This window comes from Eptatretus burgeri, chromosome 2, assembly GCF_056783735.1.
Source record: "Eptatretus burgeri isolate ZD-2024b chromosome 2, Ebu_testis_v1, whole genome shotgun sequence".
NCBI classification, from domain to species: domain Eukaryota; kingdom Metazoa; phylum Chordata; class Myxini; order Myxiniformes; family Myxinidae; genus Eptatretus; species Eptatretus burgeri.
The window spans coordinates 27289173-27302540 of record NC_140962.1 but is presented as its reverse complement, the minus strand read 5'-3'; the positions used below and the strand labels follow the sequence as shown (position 1 = coordinate 27302540).

The window sequence follows — 13368 nt, the reverse complement described above, 5'->3', positions numbered from 1 at the left end:
TTTTTTTGTGCGAGGCTGTTGCGTGAAGGCTCCTTATGCACAACCAAATGCAAGAAAATCTCCATTGTGGTTGATTACAGCATGTGTGATTCAGAAATAATCTCCAGGAAAGAAAAAAGTTTGAATATAGGAAGGGGCTGAAAGTGCTGCAGGTAGAGCCAAATATTTCAAGAATTGCACGTGGAAGAGCCTAGCGAGATTTCCTCAACTATCTGCAAATTTCCCAAAATGTTCAGGTTCCATTTTTTTTTTTTTTAAAGAAAGACAATTGAAATTCTCCATGGAGAAATGTGCTATAGATTTGAGAGGCTCAAGTCTACTTGTAGCACGACTATAAACAAAACTTGGGTTTTTGCCAGATGCTCTGCTTTCTTCTGATTGGCTCTCTACTCAAACTACATATATATAAACGACAACTCCAATGCTCAGGAAAACACTTTTGTTTTTGCAGTTGACTCTAGACTGTGTTGTACAGTTCCCTAACCCACTGACAGACAGAATGTCATTCTCTATCGACCTTGAAATGACTACGGTAGATGCTGGTCTGATAGATGGAACATGTCCTTCAATCCTGGAAAATGTCTCACCCCGTCACTCAGGACAAATCGTTTGTCAACCCACCTATCCATAGTCAGCCACTGAAAGAAGTTTCGTCTCTTGATATTCTAGGCCTCACTATCAACCATGATATCTCCTCGCCCACTCAGAATGCAAAGCTGTCCTTCAAAGCCAACGGCAGACTTAGAATCCTCCGTCACTCCAAGTCTTTAAAAAAAAATAAAAAAAATCAGAATTATTCAGTCTATCAGGCCTTTGCCCACCCATAGCTTCATGCAGTACTCTGTCTCTTATGGGCTGGCATCACCTGTCTCTCCTAGATTCTGTGGAATCTAAAGCTCTCGACATGAGAGGAATCTCCCATGACTAGGCTGATGTACAAGTCTCGTTATTTTCACACCACAGGAAGCTCGGTGGTCTATTTGTATTTTTTTAAGCCACCTCTACTCTGCTTCAGCTACCTCTGCACTCTCTAGCAACTTGAGGATGCACAGTTGCACACATTCCTCCAGTAACCCCCTCCTGATTAAATCTCCAACATCCAGGTTGCACACCCAAACTCTTTAGTTCTTCGCCTTTCCCATGTTTGAAACCACATTCCAGAGACTGTGCTATTCCATTCCTCCTCCCGAAGCTTCAAACAAGTAATGCACGACCACGTTTTTATCATCCACCATCCTTACCCACAATCTTTATTACCACATTTAAGCTTTCCTCCCTCGACCCTCTTCACTTAGAGATTGTAATGTTTTCTTTCATTATCTCTTTTTCCCTGTAGTTTATTCCCTTGGTTAGTGTATCATAATTACTCTGCTACCCTACTACGAACCCCTGTCTTGTGGAATGTTTTCAAGTGATGCTTGTGAATGAGAAAAATTTGAACTTGATCAAACCATTTTAGTTACTTCTGTCACATATAAATTGACATTTTACTTTTCATGTCCACACGATCCTTCATAACTATTGATTATAAATAATATTACAGTTTTCCTTCTCTGTCTGATAATCTGGACGATGCTTAGCAGATGTACCCATAACCAATGGTTTTGTTTTCGTCTCCTCATGATGTTAGACGAAATCCAAAAAGCTTGCCAAAACACGTTATAGTAAAAGCTGTTTGTCTCCTAATAATGCAAATCCAAGCCTGCTGCTCACTCCTTTGTTCCTCTTTTCTCACGTTTTCGGAATTGCCTTTCTGAGCATTCAATCCTACTCTTCCATCTTCAAGTTGGCAGAACAGCAGCATCTCGTAATCCTCCGCCCGGATAAACAATATTTTAAAGTCTCATTTCCATCCTCACCACCATTTACCCCATCTATTTGCAGGTCATTGTTTTTGATTCCTTCCTATGTTTGTTGCAAGGGCTCGTTGTCCAACTGCCCCACTTTCAGCGTTGTTGCCCTTCTACTCGGTGTCATCTTACTCTTTAATGAGCTGTCGTGAGTTGAGATCTTGTAAACAAATAAAAGCAACAAAGATTTTCCAGCAGTCTATAATATAACTATTTTGCCACATAATAATTTTTCTCAACATAAACCCAAAGATCACGCAAGCGGGATTTAAAATAAATTAAAAAAAAATAAAAATAATTCAACATACGAGAGCGATTATGCACTTTGTGTTTTAAACTTTTACATTTTGTTGTACTGCACATGCACAAACGTACACAGACAAATGAAAGCACGAACCAAGAGCAACTGTTGAAAACGAGAACGGTGCTCACATACAATCTATAACTAAAAGAGTCTCAAAGTGTAAACAGCGAAAACAATGCATTGCGACTGGGCATAAAACTCAGATATATTTAACAAAAAGAAGACAGCAGTACTAATCGCAGTGTCAGTACCCAGTGACTTAGGCCGAAATAACATATTCTAAAGATGACGACCAAGTGCCAAGATCGGAAAAACGAAGTGAAAAGAACCTAAAAGCTGACGAGTACGAACATAGTGTCAGTAATAGTTGGAGCAACTGGCATAAGAAAACTGAACCTCATTAAAATTTTGACAAATATACCAGGAAATATCGGGAGGAAAGTAAAATTAGAGGCTGTCCGTGGATCGGTGACAATCCTCAAAAGAGCCCATGGAACAAAAATATGAGAGGACCAAAGAATCACAGCTTGGTCCTCAAAATACGTTCCTTGAAAAAACACAAACCAAAAAAAACAAGGTTGCTACTTTTGGGCCCTCAAAAGATCTATCGGTTCCACCTTCTGAAACCAGCAACAGGAGATTACAACCAACATGAATGACATAAAACAACTTTTTAATGACACAGTTTTTTTAAAAAAACGTTTCCTTTTTTAAAAACCGTCGGTGAAAAACTGGTAAGAAAAAAAGAAAAGTTTAAAAAAATCAGGACAGGATACAGCACGAAATACATTATTAAAAAGCAAAACCATGCCGACAGTATAAGCACCAATGTCCAAAACATCTCCCACAAACATGGTGCTCTACTTTTAACCTTTCCACATCCAGACACCAACCCACAATATCCAAACAGATTCTTCATGCAAAATCTTCTCTACTACTCTATCATCCACTTCCATCCACCCAATCATAAAAAAAAACACTTCCTTTTCTCAGTTTCATAATCCCCAAGCCAAAAGCTTAACTCGCCCTATTTAAGTTTCCATTTTAACACAACCGTTAATAACTCATCAGATAAAAGCTGAAGCTGTAAACAGTACAGCACCAACAACCCCAAAGCTATTCTAGCTTCATTAACCCAGGGTTATTTGATGGGGCAAAGCTTCAACGATGAAGTTGCAAAAAGGCAAGAGGTAACCCAAAACCTTCATCCAACCTAGCTCAGCCACCCGATGCAATACACCAACTCGTAGTTGTTAATACTGGACTAATGTTAACTATTGCCAAATACTAGTGTTTAAAAATATGTCAATCATGGTGACTAATGTTTTAAAATGTCCAATGAAAATGGAGGACACTTCAGAAAGGAGTAATGCCAAAATGCAAGGTGACCAGGGCTGAGGCAGCATGACAAACTATTCCAGAGATAACAGATGTCCTTCTTTACAAATATGTTGCTGGTGGACCTCAGGTAGAGGCGGCCAAACGACCTCAGGCAGAAATTGCTGGTAGACCTCAGGCAATTGTATTCATGTAAGGAGACGCTGCCATTTAAAATATAAAATCGTGGTTTGTCTCAGGCAGAGGACGTTTGTTGCTTACATATGAAGGTTTGTTTTGCACAGGCACATTTTCTAGACTGAAGTTTCCGACTGCAGTCTCAGCACAAACCGACGGGATTTTGGGTCCTCTGGAGATTCACATAGGCGGAGGACCGGCAATCCTGTTGCTGTGACAACCAAAGACAAGCCCCCTGACTGGCGCATAGTAAAACAGGTCCCTGGACGGAGAGCAGAACTTGGTGCTTCGGAAGAAATCAGCAGCCAATCACCGTTGAGACCGGCTGATGCACCATACCACATCGATGGACCGGGAACTAGGTATGGCTCGAGAAAAGCCTGCAAAAGTACGATAGGTTGGATACAAGAAAGCAAACCACTTCAAAATTACATGGGTGAAGTAAGGCAAAGAAACAGTGGGACAAAACTCTACAGGGTAGGCAATTCTCACCCTTGCAGAGAGTCCATGACCAAGGCAAAATGCCAGATGACGGAGAATTCCTTCCATACTGTGCAACCCTTGCTGCCTCGTCGCCCTTAAGAATTTCTGCAAAGCACGTGCCACTGCGGGAAACACTGCCTGGGCTGCCTCTCGAGGATCCATGGGGCCACCGGGTGAAGGTGGTGCAGGTTGGGCAGCTGTTTGGCCACCCCCAGGAGGCTGAGGTGTGGCTGCTGCACCACCTGGCCGCTCTTCAGGGCCATCGCCAATGCAACGCACATGAGTGAAAGCCTCTTCGGCAGCAAGAACCAACCTTGGATAAATTTTCAGGAACAGAAGGCAATGCAATCTATTGTGCCAAAAACATAACACCAGTTGGTTTTTGAATCAACACAATGTATTGGTTTTTGAATCATGAAGCTCAGGGGAAATAACTAGAAAGCATCTGAAATTACGCAAAGCCCATCTGCGTCCACTTTGTATTCGGACTTCGTCTTCCGGATGCTAAACATAACAAAAAAAACTACAAAAAAATAACGATTTCAGGCGACCATCACCTTTCGACCTCAAAAGCAAAAGGCTTCAGTGACCCAATATATATGCAAACTGTGCTCAAATTTCAAGTCAATTGGATGGAAATTGACAATTTGACATTGACCTCAAAACAATCAACCTCAAGCATCTCATTGGTGAACCAATTCAGTGACCCAATGTGCACATTCTTCATTTGAGGGAAATTGGATGAAAATTGATGATTTTATTTGATGTCGACCTTTTGACCAAATTATTGATGTCTTCTCCATATCCCATGGAAATATCCCTCTTGAATCCCATGCATGACAGTGTGTATGATGCTGTAATATGAATAAACTCTGATAGCTGGATAAGACTCCTCACCCCTTGGTTGCTCCATTTCAAATCTCTAACACCTCAAAACTCCTTGAAGTCTCATTCCAGAATTATTCAGACTCTCTTTTTCTGCCTCAACCATCTCACTACTCAACTCTGCACTATTCTTAACTTTTCATGGCACACCTCCCAAATGGTCTCTTCCAATGTTCTACCCCTCATTCCTTCTTTGAACCACCCTCCAAATCAGACAGGCTGACACAAGTAAACGGCTTATTTGAACTAGTTATACGGAACAGAATGCTAACGCATGTTCAGATGTCCAATCTAACTCCAGTCTGACAGTTAACTCGGATGGTGGGAAAACATTTGGAATAAACGAACAACAAAATATAACCTGCTGGACATCGAAATAAAACCCACCCTCCATGAACCAATAATTAATGTAACATTTAAATCAAGGAAATTATCATGAAGAAATTATTTAGCAAACTATACACAAGAAAAACACCAGTTCCATCACAGTACTTTAGCTAGAGGTTGGTGGTTTGTAAGCCTGATTATTTGGGAAGTACGTGTGGCTTGTGCACATGACCTCCAGCAAGTGAATATGTTAAGAACCACTGACATACATCAATTTCTCTCATTTCAATAGAACAGTCATTCTGACTTGGCATTTACAGCTTAATGGGGAAAACAAATTCTCTCAATAATGTTAAAAACAAATTGTGATTTGTAAATAAATAAATTTTCCAAGTTTGAAATTTGACATTTATTTCACTCGAAAAACTGCACTCTTTAGCTTGTACATAGCATGGCTGTGTATGTCATGTGCCATGTCAGTCGCACCTGGCTCGTCGTTTCCGCACCCTCCTCTCCATCTCTGCCTCCTCATAATAGAGGTCGTTATGACTATTATCACGGCGACGAGCTGCAGCAGCCATGATGGCTTGGGAGTGTTCAGCGCCCCCACCGGGATTACCTATAAAAGGAAGAGCCATGGCAGTAGTGGCAGAAGAGCACATCGGTGGATAGCAAGGGGTTTCTTTTGAGCACAGGCATCTGAGAAAATTAAAACAAATGGCCAAGTAGACAGGATGATGCAGAATTTCATGTGCCACAAAAACTGCTGGTACAAATAGTGTAACATGCTTTTCACTCCATACTGTCTGTTGAAAGTCAAAATGTTTATAAATGTACATGTTAAACAAACCCCCATCACCACCACCACCACAAGACCTTAAAAATTCCCAGTTTTTCCCTCCTGTATTCGTCTTGCCCACCACATGCATCTTTCATGACCCCCATTGTTTGTCGAAGTTTCCCTCTATCTTCTCATTCAACTCTGCTATTGGAGTTTTCCCTCTCTCTGGACAGTTCCATTTGTCCCGTTACATCCTGATCTCTTCCGTGTACCATCTCTTTTTCGAGCCTAGACTATGTATACAAAAATTACCCCCGTGCGGGAGTGACGGTCATCTCTGCGAGAAAATATATAGCCTCCTGAAGGTATATAGGGCAGTTTTTGCAAACTTTGAAGTCACGTTACGCGAAAACGAAAGCGAATATCGAAAATCCGGCCCGATATAATTTAGATATTGTCCCATAGATTTATATGCCACAATCAAATTCAAGATCGCTTGAGAAATGTAGGAGGAGATGGATTTTGAAAATCGTCATTTTCGCATTTTTTGCCAACTTTGAAGTCACGTGACACGAAAACAAAGCGGATATCGAAAATCCGGCCCGACCAAATTTAGATATTGTCCCATAGATTTATATGCCACAATGAAATTCAAGATCGCTTGAGAAATGTAGGAGGAGATGGATTTTGAAAATCGTCATTTTCGCATGAAAATTGTCATTTTCGCATTTTTTGCCAACTTTGAAGTCACGTGACACGAAAACGAAAGCGAATATCGAAAATCCGGCCTGACCAAATTTAGATATTGTCCCATAGATTTATATGCCACAATCAAATTCAACATCGCTTGAGAAATGTAGGAGATAGATTTTGAAAATCGTCATTTTCGCATTTTTTGCCAACTTTGAAGTCACGTGACACGAAAACAAAGCGGATATCGAAAATCCGGCCCGACCAAATTTAGATATTGTCCCATAGATTCATATGCCACAATCAAATTCAAGATTGCTTGAGAAATGTCGGAGCCTCGTGACCTTGACCTTCGGTGACCTTGAAAGTCATACCATCGTGTACGTCTCATCGACCTCTATCAGGATCACGAATGACCAGATCTCCCGCTTCAACTTCATTGTGGACGGACGGACGGACGGATCGTCACCTCTCCTCTCAACACCAATAATATTAGGTCATGCTCGAAGAGATAACCTAAAAAAGGAGATACTCTGACCCTAAATGCGACATGACACTGACGTTGTGTACATAAATTATACCAACACATCACCTTCAAACTAGGATGGCATCCATGTGGCATTCAGGTATTTCAACACTGAGATGTATGGTCACAAATAAATAAAAGCAGAGCCGCCGATCTAGATTTCTCCCTTATTACGGGCTCGTCGGGACGACACACTATCAAATTGTTTATTTGCGACCATGCAAAGTTGATTGAATAAAAATCAAACTCCCTAACTTGATGAGGCAACAAGGCACAGGGCGAGTCCCACAACAGCAAATATTGCACAACCTGTTAGCAACAAGCATCTGCCACATGAACGCATCGTCTCAGCCATGCTGATCACCAGATAGGAGTTGGGGTTGCAGTCAGGTTGGAAAAATTAAACAAAAAGAGCAACCCACGACTGTTGTGGGCCATGACCATTGGCTATTAGCGGAAGAAGATTACACACAAAAAAGGGCGGAGGAGCTCCTTGTGAGCCAACGGCCATCCATATCTAGTGCCCAACTGTGTCTGCAGACGTCCTCCTGCAGTTGGGTTACTTCTTATTAGGAGGTTGGTGGCAGGATTTGCACTCCGGCCACCGTAAAACCCTTCATTCTGCAAAACGCAAAAACGCAAAAAAATCTGAAAACCCACTCCGTGGGAGTACCTCCTGTGCAGCTTCCCTTCGCAGGGCAGCTCACCAGATGACGGGATTGGGGCAAAGCCTACGGGACCCCCAATCTTTGATAGGAGGGAAACCACGGGGTAACATCCCTGGGTCAGATTGCGGGAGAGTGTGCCGAAGTGGTGCTGAGGTGTCGTCCACCAGACGGCGGTCTCCTTGGGTTAACCTGAGGCGGTCCCTTCGGGTGGGTACCTGGAATGTCCTATCCCTAAGAGAGGATGATCACCTGTCTCTGTTATCATCTAAGCTCAAGCGTTTGGACATCGGGATTGCAGCTCTCTCTGAGGTTCGGAGACCGGATTGCGGCGAGATGATGGTGGATGGTTACACCTACTATTGGTCTGGTCGCTTTGATGGTTACCATACCCAAGGAGTTGCTGCAGCTGTGTCCAATAAGCTAACCCCAATGATAATTGAGGTAACACCGGTAAACGAGCGTATTATGAGATTAAGGATTCGTCACTCCTTATGTGTCATTTCCGTGGTCTCTGTTTATTCTCCGACTGAGGCGAGTGATCTCACCGTGAAGGATGCATTCTACGCCACGCTCGAGTCTGTGGTTGATCAGTGCCCCAGACGAGATACACTTCTAGTCTCTGGGGGATTTCAATGCATCGACTGGAACTGATAGGGATGGTTATGAGGTGTGTGTTGGTCCCCATGGGTCAGGAACTATGAACCAGAATAGCACTAAGTTCCTTGACTTTGCAAGAAGTCATGGACTTAGGGTGGCTGGTTCATGGTTTCAGCGCCCACAAGCTCATCGCTGGACTTGGTATTCCAACGCTGGCGGTGTGGCAAAAGAGATTGACCATGTCCTCATTGACGGTCGTTGGAGGATGATCCAGAACTGCAGGGTCTACCGGAGTGCTCAGTTCCTCAATACTGACCACAGGCTTGTTGTAGCAACTTTAAAGCTGCACCTTAAATCCTGGAGAATGGTACCATCCCAGCCTAGGCTGGATGTTGCCAAGCTCAGGGATGAGAGAGTAGCTGAGGAGTTTGCGAACAGGCTGAGTGGACACTTGGGGGTCTGGGTGCTTTGGGGGGTCCTGAAGAGTTGTGGAGCGCCTTTAAGACCACCGTCCTTGATGTTGCCGGTGGATGTCTTGGAACTCACCGCAGGGCAAAGAAGAATTTTGTCTCTCAAGGGACACTGGATACCATTGACCAGAGTCGCAGGGCCAGGCTGAATGGCAAAGCTGAGCTGTTCAGGGAGCTGAGGCATAAAACTGTACGTGCACTGAGGGTGGACAAGGAAGCCTATGTGCGAGGAATCTGTGAGGGGGTAGAACATCACCTGTGGACAGGTGATTCTCGTCCCGCTTACAGGGGAATTCGCGCATTATGTTCATCCAAGCCCATCCCTCGGAGCACTGCAGTTCGAGCAGAGAGTGGTAGGCTCTTGACAGAGGAGTCTGAAGTGAAGGCCCGCTGGGCCGGTTACTTTGAGCGGTTGTACCAGGCTGATCCCCCAGCTGTCGAGTTGGACGTCAAGGGTGTTACAATCCCTGTTGCTGACCCTAAAATCAACTGTGGTCCACCTTCGCTTGTGGAAACACGGGCTGCGGTGAACCAGTTGAAACGGGGCAAAGCTCCAGGGATTTGTGGCATCCATGCCGAACTACTCAAGGCTGGTGGAAATGCTGCACTCGTGTCGTTGCATGCAGTTTTGTGCTCTGCCTGGAACACAGGCATCATCCCAACTGACTGGAAGAGGGGCCTTGTTGTCCCTCTCTGGAAAGGGAAGGGTGATCGCCAAGACTGCAACAACTACCGAGGGGTGACGCTGCTCTCAGTGCCGGGCAAGGTCTTTGCTCGGATAATTCTCGATAGGGTTCGCCACCATCTGCTTGAGCACCAGCGTCCAGAGCAGTCAGGCTTTACACCAAAGAGGTCAACGATTGACCGTATCCTTGCCCTTCGTGTCCTCACCGAACGCAGACGAGAGTTTCGGCAGGGGCTGCTTGCAGCCTATGTTGATCTCTGTAAAGCGTTTGATTCAGTGAATCGGGATGTCCTCTGGAGGATTCTTGGTCTTCGTGGGGTGCCACCAAAACTGATCGATCTGATGTCTGAACTCTACTCTGGTACTGAGAGTGCTGTGAAGTGTGGTGGTACCATCTCTGACTTATTTCCAGTTGTTACTGGAGTTCGTCAGGGATGTGTACTTGCCCCCACACTTTTCAGCACTTGTATGGACTGGATTTTAAGGCCCGGTCACACCTTGACGTTTTAGCCAACGTATGCCGATTTTTGAATTTTCTTTCTAAAACGCTGGCACACGTTGAATACGTTATGGGTAAGTTTTGATAACATTGAGAGCACGCTGAAAAACACTGCCATACGTCGTTGTACGTTGGCTTTAAACGTTGTACTTTTTGGTTGTCCTCAAATTTTTTCATGCTTGAAATTTCACGACGTATGCCGGCGTATGCCTCACACGTTCCGCTACGCTGGCCCCAAGTTGTATGCACGGTCTGTGATCGTTGACAGACGTCAACACATGCTACTTGTAAGTTAATCATAAAGTTGAGACACGCCGAGGTAATGTTTAGCGTACCCGAAACTTATTTCTAACCTATGATTAACGTGTTGTTGGCACGTTACGCGATCATTGCCACACATCGACAGACGTTACTTTTAAGTTACTCATAGGCTGAAAGACGTCGGTATAATGGATCGTCCGTGCGTCAGCGTCCACGGCCACGGCCAGGACACTTATTTGCAGCATTCTTCAAACTTTTCTTCGGCATGACGAGGATGTTCACACTTCGATGTCTAGCTTGGCTATGATTCCAATTGTCCATCGGAGAAACGTTCAGAAGAAACGCTTCAAATTTCCAAACCCCAGCGTCAAAAAACAAAGGCGAGTGACAGCAATTTAAATCGTTCATTGTAAACAATGAAACTATCTGAGTGGTACCGTTTAAAAGTCGTTGAGTGTAAAAAAAATCCAATTGTTGAGCGCAAGCGTCTACTTTCAATAGTGGAGATGCAGCCATTTAAATCGTTGAGTTTATCATTTAAATCGTTAAATCGTTAAATCGTTAAACGCAAGGACGATCCATCATAACCCACACCCTCCCCCTCACACTCACCTACTACTGCCAACATGAACAAACTACTACTAATACTAATACTAATACTAATACTAATACTGATACTGTTACTGCTGACATGGACATCACTCAAAAAGGACTCGAAAACACTGTTGGGTTCCCCTTTTATGAGCAGCATTTTTATATACCAATTCCCAAAACCGCTGGGAACACGTCTTTATATGGCAGTTGTAAGTTAGAAACACGTTAATTTTTTTTTTTTGTCGACCGGAAGACGTCATTGGAATACGTCTACATACGTCGATGTGTGTTGGGACTCCGTAAAGAATTGGTTCAAAGCACGTCAAACACAAGTTAGAAATAAGTTTCGCGTAAAAAAGACATTACCGCGACGTGTTTCGACTTGTGAGTAGCTTATAAGTAGCCTTTGTGGACGTGTGTAAGCGTCCACATATCGTGTGTAAAACTTATCCCCATCGCATGCGGAACGTGTGTCATACGCCGAGTACGTCGTAAAATTTTGAACATGTTTAAAATTTCTTGACGTACTCTACTTACTACGACGTATGATAGCGTACTTTAGCGTTGTACTCACGTATACCAAACTTACTCATAACGTTTTAGACACATTTTTCTTAGGTCGGCATACGCTGGCAAGATCGCCAAGGTGTGACCGCGATGTTGACACTTCCATTTCTACGGCAGTTATGATTCGAATCGTTGTGCGTCAGCCTTTTAATAGGCTACGTCACGACATCGTCGGCGATGCGTGCAACGCGCTATGCCTAAGTTAGACTATCGTTGGGCATAGGTTGTGTAGGCCGACAACAGGTTCAGCATTCGTTGGTATAAGTTATGTATAACACAACGAAACGTTCTGTGTCCGTTACCAATGCATTATACATAAGACCAAGTCGCTATGAATACGTCCGAATCTTTAAAAAAAAACATCAAAAGTTCAACGTAAGCCAGCGTTTTACATACATTTTAATACGTTGCCATTGCTGGCTAAAACGTCAAGGTGTGACCGGGCCTTTAGGGAGGATGTCGGAGAGATCAAGTTGCGGTGCATCGTTTGGGAATGTCAAGATCTCGGACCTTGATTTTGCAGACGATGCAGTCATCTTTGCGGAGACTTTAGACATCCTTTTGGGGGCCCTCGAGGTGCTGAATGAAGAGTCGGAGCCGCTGGGATTACGGGTTTCTTGGGTCAAAACTAAGATCCAGGCTTTCGGTGACATCTTGGATGCTGCTGTCCTGTCTGTGTCTGTGTCTGTTTGTGGTGAGGATGTTGAGGTCGTGGAGAGATTCACTTACCTTGGCAGTGATATTCATGTCTCTGCTGGCTGCGAGTCAGAGGTCAATAGATGTCTGGGTCGGGCCTGGGGAGTCATGGATTCACTGGATCATGGGGTGTGGCGCTGACGGTACCTGTGCGGGAGGACGAAAGTCCGAGTCTTCAGGTCCTTGGTACTTCCAGTCTTGCTCTATGGGTGCCAGACTTGGACTCTGACCAAGGATCTGAGACGGAGGCTTAATTCCTTTGGTACCAGGTGTCTTCGGAGAATCCTTGGCTATCGCTGGTCGGATTTTGTGTCCAACGAGCGGTTGCTGAGAGAGACTCGGATGAGATTTGTTACCTGCATAGTCCGTGAGCGTCAGTTGCGGCTGTATGGACATGTGGCTCGTTTTCCTGATGCTGATCCTGCTCACCAGATTCTCTCAGCGAGGGAGTCTCATGAGTGGAGGAGGCCAGTGGGCCGACCACATGCCTCATGGTTGCAGCAGGTTGACCACCATCTCAAGGAGATGGGGATGGGCCTGGCATCTGCCTGGGGGATGGCCAGACGGAGGCCCCTGGAGTACCGACGGAAAGTGGACGCAGCGACACGCTGTTCTGGCACATGCTCCCATACCTGACCTGACCTGTTAGCAACAAGCATCTGCCACATGAACGCATCGTCTCAGCCATGCTGATCACCAGATAGGAGTTGGGGTTGCAGTCAGGTCGGAAAAATTAAACAAAAAGAGCAACCCACGACTGTTATGGGCCATGACCATTGGCTATTAGCGGAAGAAGATTACACACAAAAACAGAGGTACGACAGGGAAGGTTTAAGAATATATGGGGGGGGGGATTATACACAGAAATTGGGGTGGTGGTGAGGGGGGTTTGGAATTTTCTAAACACGTGCTCGACATGCTCTATCCTCGACAGGAATCACACCATCACACCTCAGTGAGCGAACACGTA

The 13368-nt window shown here is 44.4% G+C and overlaps 1 protein-coding gene across 1 annotated transcript in view; it reads right to left on the bottom strand.

The window, feature by feature from the left end:
* Positions 1-1152: 1152 nt before the first annotated feature.
* VANGL2 (VANGL planar cell polarity protein 2) overlaps positions 1153-13368 on the bottom strand; it is a 29100-nt gene continuing 16884 nt past the window's right edge. Inside the window, exons 8-10 of the mRNA XM_085866543.1 lie at positions 5851-5983; positions 4162-4465; positions 1153-4049 (exon numbers count right to left, since the gene is read on the bottom strand). Coding sequence (XP_085722669.1) covers positions 3786-4049; positions 4162-4465; positions 5851-5983 — 701 coding nt within the window. The 3' untranslated portion in view covers positions 1153-3785. The remainder of the gene's footprint in view (positions 4050-4161; positions 4466-5850; positions 5984-13368) is intronic.